Raw genomic sequence first — 21,303 nt, 5'->3', positions numbered from 1 at the left:
TTACACGGTTGCTTAATCTGCTCACGAAGTTGACTAATTGTAGAGGATCTGTCTTTGTATATAATATTCTTCAAATAGCCCCAAATAAAGAGGTCTGAAGGAGAAAGATCAGGAGAACGAGCAGGTAATTCGATTGGATTTCGTCTGCCAATTCGTTGAGGGAACTTTCGATCTAGTCAGCTTTTTATTTGACAGGAATAATGGGCAAATGCCAAATCTTGTTGAAAGTACATACCACGTTGTTTAACTTGAGGCCATCAAGACTCTTTAAGCATTTGTAGATATGAATCACGTGACCAAAACCTCGAAAAGTGCGGGTCAATTAGACTACCCTTTCGAATTGACAAATCGTCGGTTTCTCGAACATTTCTGTAACGTTTTGAACAGCTTCCTTTGTAAAAATAAAACTAGAGCGGCCGGATCTTTCATGATCGCTGCCTGCCTCTTTAAACTTGTCAATCAATTTTCGAATTTTTTTCTAAAGAAGTGGCGGTAATGGTAAAATGATTTATCAATTGCCTTCTAACCTCTTGAAAATTCTGAGATTTGGAAGATAAAAAAAACAGTTTGAATTCTCTCTTCGATCATAAGTCATGAAGCCATGATTTTTTTATATATATCTACATTGATAATTAAACTCTATATATATAGGTTTTCGATAAATATATCTTATGATAATTAAGAGCAATTTTAAATCAAAAGCACGTACACAACTTGTAAAACACCCTGTACATTATTTTAAACAAAATAAAGCGGGAAAAAAGGTTCAACTAAAAGATATTTTAAAAACAACAAATTTAACTTACTAATTAAAAAGAGTTTGTTTTTTATTTTAGGTTTAGTAGTTCGTGTAAGTTATCCCCAGATGAAGGGTATGTTTGTGATGCTTGCAAGACTGGATATTCTGGACGCTATTGTGGAGAGTAATACCTATTTAATGAATTAAATTTTATTTCATTTTATTTATGTAAAATTCAACTTAAAAAATGTGTAAAAGAGAAAACTTTGTATACTTTTTTAAAATAAGGTGTGCTATTGGTTACACTGGAAATCCACAGACGCCAGGTGGTACTTGTAAGAAGTCTGCAATGCGCTGTAAGTCAGATTATTTTCTGTGCGTGTGTATTTTCTTTTTTATAAATCTTTATTCAAAATAATTTATGCTAGTAAATGTGGGATTTATCGGTAATTATGAATGCGATAGCGCATGTTCTTGATTTAATAAGCAGAGAGAGATAGAGGGGGGGGGGGAGAAAAATGGCGGGAAATCGCTTTAGTAAATCCGAGAAGTATTTATGGAAGGGGGCGGGAAAGTGGTGGGAACTTGTGGCAGTTCGGATACTCAATCAATTTTTATTTCTAGTTTAAGCTAGTTTTAGTGACAGTTTATAAAACTTGTTAGCACTTAAAAAAAGTAAAATAAAATTTCTTGTGAAAATAAAGAGAATACCCTTTATTCCTTCATCTCTCGCGTTAAAATTTGTGAATTAAACTTTAAACATTAAATCAGAAATAAAAATGTAATTGCCCAAAAAATTTAAGGACCAAAACGTGCTTTTTTTAACTAAAAATTTAAAAAGGGGAGAGAAAGGTAGTATGGCTACAAGAGTCCCTCTCCTCCTCGCTTCTCCCGTCCTTCACGGATTCAAACTTGTAAAATTGTGTGATTAAAATATGAAACTTGATTATCAAATATTTCGGAATTGCATCAGTATGGTATTAAATTTTAATCGGGTAATAAAATTTTCCGTGTAAAACGTAGTCATCTGATTGGGAGGTATATGTCTTACTAAATCAGCCAAACAAATCAAATTAAACAAACTCGCTTTGTTTATATTTGTTGCTTTGTTTAATTTGCTGTTTTTTTTCTCTTTTTTTTTTTTTTTGCATAATGTAATTTTATTTTTTATATAGATACATCTGAACCATCTGTAAAAATTACCCCTGAGAGTAGAAAAGATCGTTTGGGCACGATTGCAACATTTCATTGTAGTGCTTCGGGTGAACAACCCTTAACAATACAATGGTCTCGTACTGATGGCCGACCCTTTGCCTCAAACGTCAAATTCACTTCAACAAGTACTTCTAAAACTTTAACTATAATGAATATCGATAAGTTGGATGAGCAAACCTATATATGTTCGGCCAAAAATGATTATGGGTTAAGTTCTGGAATGGCGGTTCTTAACGTAGTTGGTTAGTAAATATTTGAATAAATTATTTAATGGTAATTGTACGAAAATAAAAGCTTCCATTAGCATGTGTTGTTTTTTCATAACCACGTGTTGATGTTTTAAATAACATACAACAGTTGTAAATGTTTATAAACCTCAACAAAATGAAATATTTTTTTTCACTTTACTGTTTACTAGAATTTCATCCAATTTTTTAGTACATCGTCTGCTACCAATTCGTGTAAGTGTTACACCAAAATCTCTTCATATTGAGCAAGGAGGCACTGCACGATTTATCTGTAACCACGATAGTGATTTAACTTCGACTATAACATGGAGACGAGAAAATTTTGAGAAGTTACCTTCTGACGCTCAAGTAAAGAATGGTATTATTACCATACCTAATGTAAACCAAGGTCATTCTGGGCTGTATTCTTGTAAAGTCTCAAATCAGTACAGTAACGATCAAGTCAGCGTGCAGCTTAGAGTGGGAGGTAAAGTTTACTTTACTTACTTTAAAGATAGTTTGAGACGACTCAGTTTTTCTCTTTTAGTTGGTTAAAGTAAGTTTAAAAAAAATTTCTCCGCTAATTTTTTTTTTTTTTCTAAAACTTTTTTGATATCTTGATTTATCTAGTTATTTTCTAGTTTTTCTAGTTTTTCTAGTTCTCTTAATCCATTCATAGAGTTCTAGAGTTCTAGAATTCTGTCTTTTTATCTTTTTTTGTTGTAACTTTTTTGTAATAAACTAATTTAATACAGTTGAACTGTGACTCTGCTGTATGTTGAGGTGTGCTCTGTTGTGTGCTGAGGTGTGCTCTGTTGTATGCTAAGATATAATGTAGTAATTTATTGCTGTACGTCTAATTTCACAAAATTCTTTATATAATAATTGTTAGTTTTACCTTTTACTTTTAGTTCCCATTCCACCTAAAGCAGCTATCTATCCTATTGAAATAGTCGCAGATATAAACGAAAATGTGAAATTTCGCTGCTCTGCGTCCGGATACCCAACTCCAACTATTTCATGGGAGCTTGAAGCTGGAAAATCTATGTCTGAAAACGTTAAGATTGACGAAGATCATTTAGAAGTGAAAAAGGTGCAACTCGATGACGAAGGGCAGTATTTTTGCACTGCGGCAAATCAAGGTGGTACAGTTTCATCGCGATCCGTTCTATATGTTAGAGGTACAGTTATAGGAGAAAATGTGATTTTTAAAAGCAAAATTTGATGAGGAGAGGGGGGGGGGGGCGGGGGGCGGGGGGGGGTATAATATATCAGACTACTTAGTTTTTTAAAAAGTTTACAAAATCGCACTCGTTATATAATATGCTGTAAGTTTATGATGTTTGTGATGTTGGTGCTCGCTATCTACTTTTGATTTGTTAATAACAATGTAATTTCGTAAAATTATTTAATTTAAGGACCAAACAGTTTGCCGATAGTCAATATTACTCCAAATGAAATTCGTGTTCAATTGGGGACGGCAGTGATGTTTTTGTGCAATGTGTCTGGAACTGTTTTAAAACTGAATTGGAAACGAACCAATGGTGATTTACCTATCTCCAGTGTAGTGCGCGATCGTGAATTACATATCCTTTCGACAGATTTTGCTGATCAAGGTCAATACGAGTGTGTAGCATCAAACCAATATGGAGAAGTAGTCGCCAAAAGCAATCTTTTTGTGGAGCCTGGTAAGTGACTAAGCCTTATTTGTAGTTTTCAATCGCAAGAAAAAAAAAAAAAAAAACGCAAGAAAAACTTTTTAAAAAGATTTTCTGATTTTCTATTAGTCAGTTTTACAAAATCTTTGTGTTCCTGTTTAAAAAAATATTAAATGAAATTAAGTTAAGCAATTTTGTACGGTGCATACGTTTTAATTTAAAATGGCTGATTTTGTTCAATGCATGCGTTTTAATTTAAAATGGCTGATGTTATGAAGCTTTCAAACATGCCCTTGTTGAAGTTATATTTTAGCTGGCTTCTAGTAATTTTTAATAGCAAGTCTATTTCTTTTAGCTAAAAAAAAACTCATAAAAAAAAAATCGAAGTGAAATAGTTGTCCCTATGTAATGGTCGTAATAGCCGTCAAGAAAATTTCACTGTGTAAACTGAGTCGTAAAAAAGCAACTGAAAATTTATTAAAGCAGTGATTTCTTCAGCAAAAGAGAATGAAAAATGACATCTTTCGTGGTTCTTAATTTGCGGTATATTTTCCTTGATCTTCCACTCTTTTTGATCTGTAAGAAATATTATTTGATGTTTTTTTAAATACTTTTAAAATAAACGGAATTTATTAACCACGAACGATGTTTTTTTTTTTTCCACCTCATGTTTTAGTAATTAGGTTTCGGTTTAATTCTTTTATTTGTAAATGATGAATATTTCTTTGTGGTGTTTTCACAATGAAACTTTAAAAATTTTATGGAACATTTATTAAATCATATAGTAGATATGGGGATGATTGTCACACTCTTTCATGATAGTGAATTAATTATAAGTTTGATGTAAATTTAGAAGAAAAAAGAACACACACACACACACACAAAAACTTGCGTTCCTAAAATAACAAAAGTTTTAGGGATTGGACAATAGGACAGCAACTTTTCAACGAGGGTGTTTTTTTTATCCAACAGGATGTAAAAAGCATCAAAGACTTGTTTTACTTTTTAAAACATAAAAGGTATAATTGTGCACCCTTTAAACACTTACTGTACACCCTAAACATATAAAATATTATTAAGGGGTGGTCAATGGGAGTGCTTTGTTGTATTATAAGGGGTTAGATGTGAAAAAATGTCATATGTACAGACAGGACCGTTTAAGTTAATTGTTGGCTCTAGGCTAAACTCAATTCTGGGCCCCCTTTTTTTCGACACACAGCAGAGGGCTTTTTTAATATCACTTTAAAAAGTGAAGTAGGATTCTTTATCGGACTGTGACAACCATGACCGTTTAAGCTGTGACAAGCAACCCCATCGTAGTTGAACGATCTCTTAAAACCTTAAAGCGTGCGAACTTAGGTAAATTCCTTAATGATTAAAACTTTCAAATAGTTAAACAATCTTATAAACGTACATTAAAGATGTATACATTAAAATCAAGTGTAGCTAGTTTATTTTGTTAAATTAAAAAACTCTAAAGAGTTGATTTAAAAAAAAGTGCGGAAGTCTTTTTTTTAGCGCGGAATCTTTTTTTGCAACTTTTTAAAGAAATTGTGTTTGAATCAAAAACAATTTCATTTTAGAGAAGATTAAGGTTTTTTTATGAAAAGATTTTAATTGTCAGCTAAAATTGTTAATAATTAATCGTCGCGTGCACTAAAAGTTTTTTTTGTGTGCATAGATTAAAGATTGTGTTATAAGATTTGATAACAAAGTGAAAGATTAATAATCTATCTGGCTCATCATTTATCAAAAAATCTTCCACACTGCAAACATATATTGAAAAAGAAGTTTTTAAAAGACACAGTTTGCATAACAAATTTTAATGGACAAAACTTAAGAATGTTAAAAAAAGTAAAAAAAAAAGCTAAAGCTGATAAATTGAAAAAAAAATTATTTAGAGTAAATCGATTGGTTTGTTTTTATATGATAGAACTAATTGATGGTCTGATTGATTTGTACTAAAATAATTTGTATTAATATAAAAAAATTTATCAATTTATTCATGATAAGGTGGTGGTGATTCCAGATTTATCTCACTAGGTAAAGATGGACCACCATTTTGTCCAGGCACAGGAAAATGGTTTAAGCTATATCTCCCGTAAGAGTTTCTTGAATGGTTCTGCTCACCTAACTGTTCTCTCTTTGTGTCAAAAGCGTCCAATAATTTTTCTAAAAGATGCTGCATTCCTGCAGTATTTAACAAAGACTCGCAAAATTTGTCAAACGCAATAGGTCCTTTTTTTGAGAGTTTTGAAAGAAAACACTCAGCCTGTTGTTTTCTAGTTCTCTCGTATTTTATTTCTTCTTCATCTTCCTCATCTAATATCTTGTGAACTCGTAAAAATGTGAAATGCTTTTGTGGATAAAGATCTCTTACTATTTCGTTCCTCAGATCATCTAGAACTTCACTTTTCCATTCGCTGTAAAACTGTAAAACTTCGTTTTCTGCATCCGCCATGTTGAATGTTGCTCGTTAGGTTTGAATTTGGAGATTCCCTGTTTCTGTCACCGTCGCTCCAACAAGTTCGGTTGGTAATATCAAACTCATTTATATTAAGATTAATAAAATCTTAGTTTTGTTTGTTGAACTTGTTAAGTTGAGCTTTATTAAAACAAATTGTCGATTGCGAATTATTAGCGGCATCACCTTCACAGAGTGCAAAGGTTTTAAAATAGACTCCCCTTTGGTGTTTTTGTTCGAGTAAAAAGAAATTATGTAATGGGATCACGCTCACATCCACGTTCACAGCTCCGTTCAATTTAAAGAAAAACATTCATAGAAATCCTTCCGTTACAGGCTGAAAAGAGCTTAAAACGTGAACAAAAAAATGTTTTTAATCTCCTGTGATCGTGCAGATTGCCAGGCATGTTCAGATCACTAAGTTTGCTATTGAAACTGATAAACTTTTGTAACTTGTAATGTTTGTTGTTGAGTGACTGATTTAGGTCTTATATCTACATCAAATAACACGCTTTTTTAATCTAAAAGATAATCTCAAAATGTGATAAAAAACCTGACTTTACAGTTTGAAAAAAATTCTAGTAACATGATGGAGCAGAATATGCCACACCACTCCCACCGCCCAATTAAATTTTCTTTTTTTCTTTCCACAGGTGAGAACGTTCTCAATCTGTTACAATTTAATCCGCTTACTGTAAAAAGAAAAATTTGCTCACCAAGTAACTTAAGCAACACGCTTGAATACGTCATCAAAAAAAAAAAAAAGGAGTTTGTTAAAAAAACAGACTTGAAAGTTGTTGTAACTGAGTGTTGACGTAGCGAGTTGTTTAAATAGTTGTTTAAAAAGAAAGTTTGATGCAATGATTAAGTCTATATATTTTATAGTTAGTTTGTAAGGTGATATTTCTACCCGGTCAAAATGATAAAAAACAATGGTAATCAATTTTAAAAGTAAAACCATGAAATTTAGAACCTCAAAAAGCCTAAAAAGGAACCTAAAAAAGATCTCACTTCATTAAAATTTGCATCAAGTACGACGAATGTCGATTTAGTCTTATAAAAATTTGTGCTAAATTTAATGCAGTAACATCTATAACTTTTTATTATGATCTCCAGTTTAGCAACGATATATGTAATTTACAACATCGCTTAGCAACGATGTATGTACTTCATTCATCTATATTTTTTTAAACAAAAAAAGCGTAAAATATAGATATTGGAATTTAATGTATAATATATCTTTTCTCTCTAAATTATCTTTTCAACACTGAAACTTTTTTTTGTATAGTTATTCGAAAATATAAAGAGAAAAAATAAAGCTAAATGCACTGAAAGTTATTTTTAACTTATTTATCCAATCATCAAGTTCTGCGTCATGCAAACTGTTGAATTCAACAGTTTTTTAGCAGATACGTGCCGTTGTATATTAATTTCCTAAAATGAATGTATTATTGTTAAAAAATAAATAAAAAAAGGGACTAAACAAAATTACCAAGGCTATTTACTAATTTAATTGAACTTGATGATTTTAAAATTGTCTTGGCTGAGAGTCGCATTTTTGTCACTATTTTGTATTAGATCCAGCAAAATCTTTTTTTACATTCAAACAGCATTTCAGAAAAGTTCTGAAACAAGCACGCTTTCCCTGACTATATTTATTTATATATATTTAGATTTGTGACGGCAAAATATAGATACTCTTGATTTTAACTTTTTTTTTTGAACTTTCCTCAAGTTAACTGATTAGACGGGTTGTCGCGTTTACTAAAAATGTTAGCAATGGGCGAATTCAATTCGAAACTCTAAATTCAAAGTTCAAGTATAAAATCTCCCAGGATAAACAATTCAAATTGCGTTGAAGTTTAAGGTAAGATTAAGTATCGTATTTTTTATAAGAGCTGCAGAGAAATTCCAGCGTTCGTGAACGTCAGAGAAATGCAGCATTCTTTTCATAAAACAGCTGAGTTTTTCGGAAACTTTAAAATTAAAATTCTCTTTATTGTTTAAGTATGGGAAGTGTAAAATAAGTTGTTAAGTAGGAAGTATTAATCCTAAATCGGTTAATGAAAACATGCAAATACTAATAGGATATTTCAATAACTTCAAATAAAGTGCTGAGATAAAAATAAATAATTGATGAACTTTTTTATTAATGCGACAATAAATGTTTTTCGCATTTGGCCTGGAGTTTTTGTTTTTTTTCCTTTTAAAAACTCTATTATTGTCAAATTATGATTAATCTTGGTGAGGTTATATTTATAATAACTTCATAAAAAGTATTTTTTTTTGTTTTTTTTTTAATGTTAATTTATATAGCTTACATCTATATTTATAAATATATAAAATACATCATGAAGATTTCCCAATAAAAGGAGTGATTAAAAATCTGAATCAATGGTGAAAATGTTTACTTTCTGACCATTGATAAACTTAAACGTTCTGATTTTTAAAACTTTTAATATTATTTCTCAGAATATATAACTACATTTATATAACTATACTTTAGTTTTGTAGTTTACCATTTACATTTTTATTAATTAGTATAACACTAAAACTTTGCATCCTAATGGGCTTACTTATTGTCATAGACAACAAATGAAAGAAGGGTGTAGTTGAACTCACACAATATATGCTATGAAAGGATTCACCTTGAAAATATTTATCAAAAACAACCTTGTAAATATTATTCTACACAATACTGAAACGACAGCTATTTGACTGCTATCTAGTTGAGTATTTAAGTACTACCAACAAAGACTAAAACGCATGCATATGGTTATGCATGTTTCTTTAAAATATCATTAATTAGATGTATCCATTTTTCTGTTTTCATTCTCTTCTTTCTCAAGATCAGCTAATTCTTTGTCAATAAGTTCCCTTGCTTTCCTTACATTTTGGAATTCATTATAATGATTGCGTCGATGTTGCCGAAATTGGTCTTTTTTTATTTTAGCCTCAGAAGAAAGATGCTCATCCTCATCGTCTTCACATGATTCTTCTCCACTTATGTAATCTACTCTGCTCCCAGTCGCTATTAGTTTACTAGCAAGCTCAGTAGAATTAACACCACTGTTTGTAATTTCATCTTCATCAACAACCTAAAATGCAAAAGTATTTATAACATTCTTAAACACACTGGCACTCTGACAATAAGTAAATAAATTAAAGTAACTATAAGTTTACTTTGCTAATAAAATTCTAGAGTTAAGGCTACTTTGTTAGCATTAGAAAATAGTTATAAGAGCTTTCTGCTTAAGTTCTACACAACTATCATAATCTATTTTGTAATTTTTCTGTACAATTCAAAAAAATCATATCAAATTTAGAAAATATACTTACATCGTGGTTGTAAGGTGTAGGTGGTTCGTCAATCTTCATATGGCCATAATCCTTGTTTGCTGGATGAAATGTTTCCAAAATGTTCATTTCATCCCATTTGACTTCAGGATGTGGAGAAGGTTCATTTCCATGCTTAAGAATTCCTTTTACGTCACTTTTTTGCTTTGCCTTAGTAAAAGAAGCAGCTTCAGCCATTTAAAAAAAAAAACTTGATTACAGGTCTTTTTTTCTTTAGACTGTCGTTAATATGATAGGTAATCTTTATTTTATTTTGTGATATAAAATATTCATGAGACGAAAAGTAAAATCGTTCTGCAAAATACTAATTGGAATAAGTTGGGAATCGCCATAACATTTTGTCGAAAGAAAGCAAATCAATAAACAAATAACTCTTAGACTTAAGCAACAGTCATAAAATAATTATAAAATACAAATTTGTTAAAACAAAAAAAAAAAAAAAAGGAATCAAAAATAAATGAAAAATTTAAGAAAGCATGCACGATATTTGGTCTCTCTCCATAACTTATCTAAGAATAAAGGAGGATTTTTATTAATACCATAGGTTTCAAGTGTCGCGATTTTTATACGAGGGGACACAAATGTCCTGACTTCTACTAATCATAGGAGGGTATGGAATACTAATCATACAGTTATTAATCATGCATACACACACGCACAAATACATACATACATACATACATACATACATACATACATACATACATACATACATACATACATACATACATACATACATACATACATACATACATACATACATACATACATACATACATACATACATACATACATACATACATACAATGCTTATTTAATTATTATTATTATTATTATTATTATTATTATTATTATATTATTATTATTATTATTATTATTATTATTATTATTATTATTATTATTATTATTATTATTATTATTATTATTATCTTTTTTCTTTTTTTTAGATCCTGGTTTCAAGCCTAAAACATATATTAAACCGAAATTTGTTTCTGTTACTGAAGGCAATTTTACTCAAATTCAATGTAATGTGACTGGCTCACCTTTACCAATTGTGCTTTGGAGCAAACCTAATGGTTTACTTACAAATAATCATATTATTGAAGGAAACCATTTAAAGATACTAAAAGTTTCAGCTGATGACAGTGGAACTTATGTTTGTTCTGGTCAAAATAAATTTGGAATTGATAGTTCAACTTCTGTTTTATCAGTAGAGCGTAAGTAAAATCTGTATTTGTTGTTTTAAAGTTTGTTAAAAAAAGGCTTGTTGAAGGTTGGATTTATTTTTAGTTTGTTCTCCTTTTTTTTTTTTTCAAGGTATCCAAGTAATTGAGTTTTTCTTACTAAAGTTTTGATGAAATATTTTGATTATTTTTTTCTTACTAAAGTTTTCTTAATTTTCTCAAAGATATTCTCAGTTTTATTAAAAGTGGTATAGAATTTTAAATTGATGTTTAATGAGCAGTGTCCATGAAAGCAAACTTTCGGTACCTTGCTTATAGAAGTATTACATGTAGACTAACTAGTTGAATGGTTATAGTTTTAGGTTATATTGCTTTAGTAATACCTATAATTATATTGATAGAAGTAAATATCAGTTAGACTAGTGAGTCTTTGTGATTGACAAAATTCAAACTCTGTAAATTTTTTAAAAAAATATAAGCTATAAATCATTTAAGTTAAAATATTTTTTAGGACGGTTGTTACCAGAAATAGTAATCACTTCCCCAATTAACATAGTTACCTATGTTGGAGAAAGTATCAGCTTCTTTTGTCAGATACTTAATGGAATTCCAAAGCCCATTTTAATTTGGAAAACATTGTCTGGTTATCAGGTACCAGCCTCACAATTAAAAAAAGTAGATGAAGGGTTAGTTTTAAAGCTTTCAGAGATCAGTAAAAGTCATGAGGGGCAGTATATTTGTGTTGCATCGAATATAGCAGGGATACAAGAGAAAAGAGTGAATCTTACTGTCAAAGGTAATCTGCTTTTTTTTTTCCTTTTTCTTTTATTACATTAATGCAATATGCATATAGTTGGATTATATTTTGAGCTATTAGTCAGTGTTTAATGTAAAAATATGGTTAAATATTTAGTGGACTGCATTTTCTTTGGTAGCTCTTCTGATGATTATTGAAATTATTTATATCCTTTTATAATGAAGACTCTTATTTGCAATGTTAAAAATTTAGTCCTATGTATGTCATCAAATTGTATATCTGCTCTATCCATTTTTTGTTCATATTATATTTGTTTATTTATTTTTTTATGAAGGTGACCCTAGAGTGTTATTCAAACCTCATGGTGAATACAGAGTTAGGGTTGGTGATCAAGCTAGTATTAAGTGTTTTGGATATGGTTACCCTGCTCCTTACACCCTTTTAACTCTCCCAAATCACATCAGTAAAGATAAATATAATATAACTCATAAAGGAGCTTTTATTGAGTTTAGTTTTATTGTTGATTTTTCATTGGCTGGCAACTATACTTGCACTGGCAAAAATTCACATGGAGAAAAATATGATGTTCTTTCCCTTATAGGTACAATATTCCTAAATATGGTTATGAAAAAAAAAATCTTTTAATGTTTATATGTTTAAAAAAAAGTTATAAAATTTTTTAAAATAATAGTACAAAAAGAAGATGAATTTCCAGTCATCAGCAAGTTACCTCAGAATGTTACAATTGATTATCTTTCCACTTTTAAAATGGTTTGTAAAGCACAAGGCACTCCTAATCCCAAAATATACTGGACCAAAGGAAAAGAACAAAATAAGGTATCAAATAAACCTTTGCTTCAAATTCACTCAGTGGTTGTGACAGATGAGGATGATTATCAGTGTCATGCATTAAATCGGAAAGGAGCAGCTGTATCTTTTACAAAATTGATTGTGAGAGGTAAATTTCCATAGCTTTTAAAATTGCAAAATGAAATTAGAACTTATCAGATATTCATTAAGTTGTTCAAAGACTAAATTAAAGATCACCTCATAAGACAGGTAAAGACTCATAAGACAGGTAATAACTTCATGACTTTGTTACAGTAAATTTACTTCTTGAACAAAATGATAGCCAAATGAAAGATTGAGGAGCCAGATAGAAAATTTTGAAAGATAAATCTTTTAATTTTTGGTTATAAAGTGTCATCTTGTATTTGAAATTTAAAAGTTTAACTAAACAGAGAATATCTAATTTTTTATTTCTTGGTTATTGAACTTTTTTGTTAATAGTAATTGTAGGACCATTTTTTAAATTTTAGTATCACCAAATGTTGAGATTTTCCCACCAATAGTCATAGTGAAACAAGGTCATGCATTTACTATTAAATGTTTAGTAAAAAGTAAACAATTGTTTACAATTAAGTGGGAAAAGCAAGGGCTTAAGGATATGTCACAGTTCTCAACTATCATTTCTGGAGACGAACTTGTTGTACCATCTGCAACAAAAGATTATGCTGGCACATATATTTGTATTTATAAAGATGCTAATAGTGAATTGAATTCAACAGTTAATGTGACAGTTGTTGGTAAATATGTTACTGTACTGTAAAGTATTATTTTAAGCCCAGAGGTAGTTTATAATTTATGTGATTTTCTATAATAATCTTTTTTAGAACCACCAATAATTGTTGCAGCAAGTGAAACAGTTTTCAGGGTAAATTTAAATGCAACTGTTGCTCTCAAATGTAATGTCACTGGCTACCCTTCTCCTGTTATAAACTGGGTATCTCCTAAAGGTTCAAATGGAGTATCTGTTGTTTATGGAGAATTCATTTTGACTAATGTGAGCAAGTATGACCAAGGGCAATATAAATGTAGAGCAAGTAATGCTGGAGGCTTTGCTGAGGAAACTTTTACAGTGTTGATAAATGGTTAATATTGTTTTGTATTCTATTAAATAACTTATAGAAATTGATAATAAAATGATTATTAATTATGCAATGAACTGTAAAGTTAGTGATCAATATCTAATAAAACTTTCTGTTTTAATGTATGTCCAATAGAGCTGCCTCGAATTGTCATTCTTGGAGGAACTCATGTATCTGTTAGTTATGGTTCTCATGTTGCCATTAGCTGTAAAGCCTATGGTGTACCCCTGCCAACAATACAATGGAGCAAAAGGAAAGAGAATATTAACAAAAACATAAAGACTGCAGGGGGAATATTGCATTTTTCTAATGTAACATCTGAACATAGTGGTACCTATCGTTGTGTGGCTAAGAATGATATTGGTTCAGTTTTATCTGAAGTTCAAATACATGTCAGAGGTTAATGTTAATGAAGCAATTTAGATATTACAAGTTTATAAAAAATATTTTTTTCTGTGTTTTGTTTTTATACAACTAAATATAAAAATAAGAATCTAATCTTTTACAATGATCAGGTTCTCCCACTGTTTCAATCTTCCCCACAGCATTATCAGTTGGCATTAAAGAACTTGTTAAATTTGTTTGCAATGTAACAGGACATCCAAAACCAAAAATTTCATGGTTAAAAATTGATGGTGCTCTTCCAGAACAGATATATTTATCTGAGGACTTCCTTGTAATACCTAGTGTAAAAGTGTCAGATGCTGGTGTATATATTTGCAAAGCTGAAAATTTGCAAGGAACTGCAGAAGCAGCTGTCACATTAAAAGTTTTAGGTACATTTTCAAAATATATTTAAATATGTTTATTATCTTCTTTTAAAAAATTCTTTTAACATTTTGATATTCTTTTCTATTTATTTGTTCTGTTTCTCTTTGTAGTTTAAAATAATCAAAGAAATATGTATTATTACAAAATTTAGTAAAAATGCTTTTGAGTAAAAGACAAAAAAGAAAATGATTATCTTACAATATCCTTTTTCTATTTTTTTAATAGATTTTCTGCATTTCAAGGGTTTATCAAAGAAATATTATCAATAGTTTTTATATATTTTTGTCTTATTGTAAAGTAAGGTATTTTTTTGTTATTTTTGCTTTTACTTTTAAAGATTTTGTTCCTCGATTCATTCAAGAAGATTCTATGCAAGTTTTTGGCAATATACCAAATGCACTCTCTCAAACCAAAATAAGTATGTGGTTCAAACCTGAAAAACCTGATGGACTTTTAATTTATCGTGGATCACAAGTGAAAGATTTTTTAAGTATTTTAATTAGAGATTTTTATGTTATTTTTTGTTTCAATCTTGGATCTGGCTCAGCAATTATAAAAACAACAAAGCGTTTTCAACTTCATACATGGATTTCAATAGAAGCAAGACAAGATCAATCTATAGGATCTTTAAAAATGAATGATGATAATCCTGTGTATGGAAAATCTTTAGGCAAGTTTAATGAATTGAACCTTGATAGTGAACTTTATCTTGGTGGTTATGAAGATGTAACAAAAATTTTTGTAGATGTAGGAATTGTTACCAGCTTTTTTGGATGTGTTTCAGAACTAATTCTCAATAACCGAAGAATAGAATTTGGTATGCATGTTTATTTCAATTTAAAAAAGAATAGATTTAAAATTAAAAATATTTGAAATGTTTTGCTTCTGAGTTTTGTCAGAGTAAGTTTCTTCCCTCATTCTAAATCACTACTTAATTCTAAAAGAAGCACTTGTTTAGATTAACTTTGTTGAATCAAGAAAACAAATCATGCTTATATTGTTCCATAATAATGAGATTTTTTTTCAATCTTAAGATATAGGTATCACATCATTGGTGTGTTAAGTTATGTGGCCATAATTGGCGTGTTAAGTTATGCTCATGTCTTATGGCCACTTAACATGCATCATTGGTGTGTTAAGTTATGCGGCCATAAGACATGAGCGTTACTTTGTGTAGAATTTAGAAATCTTATACAGATAAAGTATTTTATAGCTTTAAAACAATGATTATGTTTTCTTTGTTTAAAGATGAGTCTCACTATAAATAACTTTCTGAGTTATCTATAACTCAGAAAATGTGTTTGAACTTTATACAACACACATTTATACCACAAAAACATTTAAGTTAACAAATATTTACAATAAAGTAATTTAAAACATTCCCTAGGATTGTATTCTATGTTTAGTTGATGCATTGACATCAAGAAATGTTGAAGCATGTAATACGTGTATTGGCAATCCATGTAAAAATGGGGGCACTTGTAATCCTTCGGCAACAAAATTTGCATTTGTTTGCACTTGCATTAAAAATTATACTGGAGTTTATTGTGAAGATCAAGTTGAGCGTTGTTATCCAGATGCATGCTTTCATGAAGGTCAATGTGTTAACCATGAGCGAAATGGTTATTCCTGCAAATGTCCTCTGGGAGTTTCTGGAAAGCGCTGTGATTACGGTTAAAGTTTAATTTTTTTTTCATTATAAAATTTTTAATCTTGTTTATGTATTTAAGAATTGGCAAAGATTTTTGTTTAAAAGTTTTAATGATTTTCTATTGAAGAATTTATTTTAGAGTTTTAAAATCTCAATTAATCTCTCCCTTTTTTAAATCTTTTAAAAACTTATGCTATTTATACTTTTCTTTTTCAGGACATTCAATATTGATTCCAGCATTCAATTCAAGTTCTTTTTTGTCTTACCCTATCCCAAACCTTCGTTCAAAAGCACTTGCAATAACTGTTACTTTCAAAGCTCAATCAATAAAAGACTTTGAACTGCTTTCTATAGAACAGACATTTCAAAATAAGAACAAATTTTTGAATGTTGGCGCTGAAAAAGGGAGTTTAGTTTTAAAGTATAACCTCGGAGATGGGACTGTTATTTTGAATAGTAAAGTAATAGTAGTTTTAGATCAGTGGTTTGATGTTCATTTTGAAATAAAAGGAAAGTATTCTTCTTTATCAGTTAATGGGCTCCAAGCACTCAAGAATTCATCAAATGGTGCAGAAGACTCTCTTAACCTTAACACAAATTCATTAGTATACATTGGAAAAGGAATAAGTAATCATGGTGAGGGTTTTATTGGTTGCATAAGTCAGCTAATTATTAACTCAAAGAAAATTGATCTATCAAAAGATTATATTACTGCAAAAAATATTTCCAGTTGTTATAAACAGACTTCTCCATGTTTATCACAACCTTGTCTACATGGAGGTACCTGTATTGCAATTTCTGAAGATAAATTTATTTGCAAGTGTGCCAGCTCTTATATAGGAGTTGTATGTGAAAGTGAGATTAGCATTTGTGGAAATAATTCAAAATGCAAAAATAATGGTGTTTGCAAGAAAATGGCTCAAGGAGCTATTTGCTTGTGTCCCTTTGGATTTAGCGGTGTCTCTTGTCAACAAAGTAAGATTCTTTAAAAAGTTTAGAAGGTTAACTAAAAGTACTTTCATGAATTAGTTAAAACCTGATCTATTTTTCTTTTTTTTTTTTTTTTAAAGCTGAAAAATTAGGTAGTTCTATAATGTTGAGTGAATACAGTTACATTTTATTTCCAAAGAGTAATGCAAGGTAAAAGAATTATGTATTATTATTTTTTTATTTACCATTTAATTACAAAGATCTAATTTTTTACATTTAAGATGAGTTCTTAAATTGGTTGTTTATATTTCAGATATGTAGAGGAGAACAAAATATCTTTCTTTTTAAAGACTGTGCATGAAGAAGGTATGGTGTTGTGGCAAGGTCAAGATCCTGCTACTAGTCCAGATTCTTTGTTAATAGGCATTAGAAATGGTGCTTTGGAAATACAGTAAGCAAAGTGTAGATTTCAAAGAGAATTTTCTCAAAGCCTTTTTTCAAGTTTTGATCTACTAATGAAGCTTAACAATTTATTAAAAAAAAAATAAAAAATTTTTGAAGTGTTTTTGTTGTTTAGATTTGAGTTAAGGAATGAGAAAGAAATTGGGTTAAGCAACTTTAAAATAAATGATGGTAGATGGCACTACATTGACATTCATAGGTAGATCTTGATTTTTTCAATTTTTATAAAGAGAGTTGTGAATTCATAGATAGTTCTAACACAAAAATTGTGCATACTTGTATTTATGTTTTATGGCATAAGATGGTTCATTTTTTTTTAGGCAAGCTATTAAAGAAACAAAATTATTAATTTTTATATTTACTATAAATACAGAAATTTCCTTTTTTTATAAAGTATTTTTAAAGACAATTAAAATTTGAAAACAATTAAGACAATTTGAAACAGTTTTTTAAGCAATTAGACGATGAGAGATCAATCCAACAAAAATATTACACACAAAAAAGATTTCACCATGTTGTTTTAAAAAAATGACTGTTTTGGATTAAGGAATAGTGCAATGGAACTTGTTTGAATCTTTTAAGAAAAAACATAGACATCATATATGTATTTATGACTGTATTAAGATATATAGAGTGAGGCCTAAAACCTTAACAATTAAAGCTCAAACAAAGGAAAAGCATCAGGTAAGCATAGTAATGGCAACTCAGGTTTATGTATGTATGTATGTATGTATGTATGTATGTATGTATGTATGTATGTATGTATGTATGTATGTATGTATGTATGTATGTATGTATGTATGTATGTATAATAAATTGACATAAATTATTATAAAAGATTTCAATTATGAAGATGATAAGAGAGTACTCTATTAGGTATTATCTAGCTTTAACAGTTGGAAAAAAATGTGGGTTGATGATTTGTTGTAAAGTTTCTTTTTATGTTTGATCTGATTAAAGATTTTCAGAACTTCCCCATTTATAACATTACATTTTAGCTTAATCAGTAATTATTTTATGCTGAGATCTCTAAAGTAGCTAAAAGTATTTTTATATAAGTAAATTATTTATGAGTTTTTTTTTTTAGACAAAGCAGAACTTTAACTTGTATGATTGATGAAAAAGTCAGTATCACATTGAGTTCTGGAGGATTTAACACTGGTCTAAATGTTTATGCTTTTATGTACTTAGGTATTTTACTATGTTCTTCTTTATGCAGTTTTCTTGAAATGAAGTGCAAATGAAATACACTCATGTCTCATAAAATACATTGAAAACAAGAGTATTTGAATATGAGTTGTTAGGTTGTTATCACGTTTCAGTATGACATCATTATGTTCGACTTAAGTAATCATCTTAATGCTTTGTATTGATATCTTGTACTGTGCAAAAGAAAGTAGCACCTAGGAGATTTTTAATAAATACAGAAAGATGGTAAAAAAATAACATTAAAACTAAAATAAAAGTAAAAATATATAATTTTTTATTAACTTGTATCAGAAAAAATATAAATTTTATTAAAATCAATTAATTTTTTTTTGCTGTAGATAATGATTTTACTAATATTTAATTATGACCACCTTTGTTTGTAATAAAAACCTTTGAGCCTTTTACCTATACTATGATAAAGATTTTCAATAAATATGTTTGGGGAAATTGTATCATTTTTCGTATAGAATGTTCCAAAGCTCATTTAATTTTCTTGGCAACCTTTCCACCTTCTTTCTGTTTAAATAGTCCCAAACATGTTCAATTATATTCAAATCTGAGCTGTGAGGGGGCCAAGGCATGGTTTGGAGTGCTCCCTTTGCTTCCCAATTTGAAAAATATTTTTTTACTAATTTACAAGTGAGTTTTGGATAATTATCCTATTACAGGATAAAATTATCCCCAGTTAATTGCCCCCCCTCCCCCCTTGGAGACACAGCATGATTTTGTATTTTTCCCCTATAAGCTTTTCCTGTATTCCTAATATCCCCTACTTCTTTAACTAAAATGCATCCCCAAACTTAAATATTTCCGCCACCATGTTTCACTGTCAATTTTAGACAAAGTTGGATTAATGCTTCTCTTTTTCTTAACCTCATTACTATTTGTCTATTTGTCCCGAATAGTTGAAATTTTGACTCGTCTGTAAACAATACCTTCCCATTGATTTTTTTGCCACTCAATGCATTCTTTTGAGAATTTAAATTTTTTTTCTTTATTGATTTTACATACTAAAGGTTTTTTAACAGGCACTACATAGTACTACAGTTCCAGTCCTCTGAGATCTTGAACAAGTTCTGTGCTTACTTTTTTTAAATTCAACATGCTGATACTTTTAAAAACTGTTTGTCACATGGGGTTAACTTTTTAGGACAGCTAGACTTCTTTTTATCCACTAGACATCAATTTCAATGTATTTTTTAACTATTTTTTGAACTGAGGATTGGGGATAATTCACACATTCTGCTATTTCTACTTGATTATAGCCTTCTTTATGTAACACAATCACACGATTTCTGTCGTTTATTGATATTTTTGTCATTTTATGAGTATTTAAAAGTATTTTTGTCAAAACTTTCGAACTCAAAACAAAATTTTGACAAAAAAAATTTTAAGTCACAAAGAGAATTTATTAATAAATAAAAAATCTTCTTCAGACTTTTACTTATAAAAAGATACTAAATAATAATAAATTTAAAGAAATTAAATAAATGACGCAATGGTTAATGTATTCATTTTTAAGAGTTGATACAAATAAGCAAAAAATATGATATGAGTTTCGACCACCTGAGATCATCAGCAAAAGAAATGATCATTATATAAAGTAAATTATCAGTAAGAGTTATATTATAAACTGAACTTAATAAAAACAGGTCTATTTCAAAGAATAATAGTTGTTTGTAGAAATTCAGTATTATATTTGTTTAAATATGCATTTTTTAAAAAATATTTTAGGTGTTGCTATCTTTTGCACAGTACTGTATATACAAAAAAAAAGCAGAGGTGTGTTATAGATTTACTGAGTGATTGATATTTTTTAAACATATTTTGTTTGAAAAGTTTTTGATACTGCAGAAATTTCCATAGAATAACCAGCATTAAGCTTAAGCCTAACTGTCAAACCTTAAATGTTGTTGCTCTTATAGCACCACATATATAGTCGCTCTAAGTATTATTTTGTAACTTATATATTATGGTAGTTTAAGAGATTAAAGAATCAGTAATAAATATGTGGTCTTAAATACAAATAAAATGGTTGTATCTACACTTAACAAAAGTAGCTGGCAAGTTGTGGCACTCAAAACTTTATTCATATCAGAAATTTATTATATCAAAAAATTTATTTATATATCATATATCTCTATAGTTAAAAAAGTGGGTTTCTGAAATCTGGACAAGGTGTTAAACAAAACCAAACAGTGAATGCAAAAATGTTATATGATATATTCGTATATATCAAGTAAGATTTTTTTTTACTTAGTGTCATAAAGTCAGCTTCTAAGGTTAAGATTAGATTTATGAATGTCTTCCACAATAACTTAAGGCTGATGGACACAAATCTTTTATTCTAATCATTCTTCACAATCAATGAAATTTATAATTTAAAGAATAAAGCTCTGCCATCTAATTAAATCCTTACAAAGTTTATCATTGGATCGTGTGATCGCAATAAATCTATTTGTTAAATTTTCTACGCCCAGCACAAAATTATTTATGACAAAAAAAATCAATCTTTCCAAACATTGAAAATTATCAGAAAAAAAATCTATATTTTTATCTTTTATCTAAAAACCTATGACAGCTTTTATTTAGATTTTTTACATTATATATGATAGCTATTATGAAAATATATGGTTTCTGTTATTCAGGTTTTAAAAACTTTTTTTAACTATAGGCCTAATACTTTGATAAAAGCATTTAAAAAAAGGTTTTATTTGAATGCCACGACTTTGAAACTGGCGGTTACTTTGA

General features: G+C 29.2%; 4 protein-coding genes across 7 annotated transcripts in view; 2 read left to right on the top strand and 2 right to left on the bottom strand.

Annotated features, from left to right (window-relative positions):
- Positions 1-21,303, top strand: part of LOC145191148 (UDP-glucose:glycoprotein glucosyltransferase 1-like) — a 421,900-nt gene that overhangs the window by 343,982 nt on the left and 56,615 nt on the right. The window lies entirely within an intron of this gene.
- LOC145191713 (basement membrane-specific heparan sulfate proteoglycan core protein-like) overlaps positions 1-21,303 on the top strand; it is a 35,433-nt gene that overhangs the window by 13,411 nt on the left and 719 nt on the right. For 2 of the 4 annotated variants that reach the window (XM_090065773.1, XM_090065774.1), the window contains exons 30-50: positions 837-923; positions 1,028-1,095; positions 1,915-2,196; positions 2,393-2,668; positions 3,093-3,362; positions 3,600-3,869; positions 10,608-10,877; positions 11,356-11,640; positions 11,936-12,202; positions 12,293-12,559; positions 12,921-13,187; positions 13,275-13,532; positions 13,665-13,928; positions 14,045-14,305; positions 14,638-15,117; positions 15,707-15,973; positions 16,168-16,926; positions 17,022-17,091; positions 17,195-17,332; positions 17,459-17,542; positions 18,431-18,534. In XM_090065773.1, the coding sequence (XP_089921899.1) occupies positions 837-923; positions 1,028-1,095; positions 1,915-2,196; positions 2,393-2,668; positions 3,093-3,362; positions 3,600-3,869; positions 10,608-10,877; positions 11,356-11,640; positions 11,936-12,202; positions 12,293-12,559; positions 12,921-13,187; positions 13,275-13,532; positions 13,665-13,928; positions 14,045-14,305; positions 14,638-15,117; positions 15,707-15,973; positions 16,168-16,926; positions 17,022-17,091; positions 17,195-17,332; positions 17,459-17,542; positions 18,431-18,534 (5,294 nt within the window). Of the gene's footprint in view, positions 1-836; positions 924-1,027; positions 1,096-1,914; positions 2,197-2,392; positions 2,669-3,092; positions 3,363-3,599; positions 3,870-4,194; positions 4,480-10,607; positions 10,878-11,355; positions 11,641-11,935; positions 12,203-12,292; positions 12,560-12,920; positions 13,188-13,274; positions 13,533-13,664; positions 13,929-14,044; positions 14,306-14,637; positions 15,118-15,706; positions 15,974-16,167; positions 16,927-17,021; positions 17,092-17,194; positions 17,333-17,458; positions 17,543-18,430; positions 18,535-21,303 lie in introns of those variants that run through there. The other 2 variants (XR_016444721.1, XM_090065775.1) reach the window with 2 other exon arrangements.
- On the bottom strand, positions 4,408-7,005 carry LOC145191322 (uncharacterized). The gene has a single exon (XM_080068390.2). The coding sequence runs from the start codon at positions 6,298-6,300 to the stop codon at positions 5,839-5,841; it is 462 nt and encodes a 153-aa protein (XP_079924516.2). The 5' UTR covers positions 6,301-7,005; the 3' UTR covers positions 4,408-5,838.
- Positions 8,934-9,955, bottom strand: LOC145191714 (protein phosphatase inhibitor 2-like). The gene is made up of 2 exons (XM_080068864.2): positions 9,643-9,955; positions 8,934-9,401 (listed from the first exon to the last, which is right to left on the bottom strand). The coding sequence occupies exons 1-2, from the start codon at positions 9,835-9,837 to the stop codon at positions 9,105-9,107; spliced, it is 492 nt and encodes a 163-aa protein (XP_079924990.2). The 5' UTR covers positions 9,838-9,955; the 3' UTR covers positions 8,934-9,104.

This window comes from Hydra viridissima, unplaced genomic scaffold (genome assembly GCF_058129835.1).
Source record: "Hydra viridissima isolate aposymbiotic clone 2 unplaced genomic scaffold, HvirCarnegie_v1 scaffold_11, whole genome shotgun sequence".
Taxonomy (NCBI): domain Eukaryota; kingdom Metazoa; phylum Cnidaria; class Hydrozoa; order Anthoathecata; family Hydridae; genus Hydra; species Hydra viridissima.
The sequence above is the reverse complement of the archived record's forward strand: the minus strand, read 5'-3'. Positions and strand labels throughout refer to the sequence as shown.

Bases quoted from the DNA above. Each gene is read 5' to 3' on its own strand.
- LOC145191322 (XM_080068390.2), bottom strand. From the start codon at position 6,300: ATGGCGGATGCAGAAAACGAAGTTTTACAGTTTTACAGCGAATGGAAA.
- LOC145191714 (XM_080068864.2), bottom strand. From the start codon at position 9,837: ATGGCTGAAGCTGCTTCTTTTACTAAGGCAAAGCAAAAAAGTGACGTA. The intron at 9,402-9,642 runs GTAAGTATATTT...TTTGCATTTTAG, and splicing joins CTACACCTTACAACCACGAT to GTTGTTGATGAAGATGAAAT.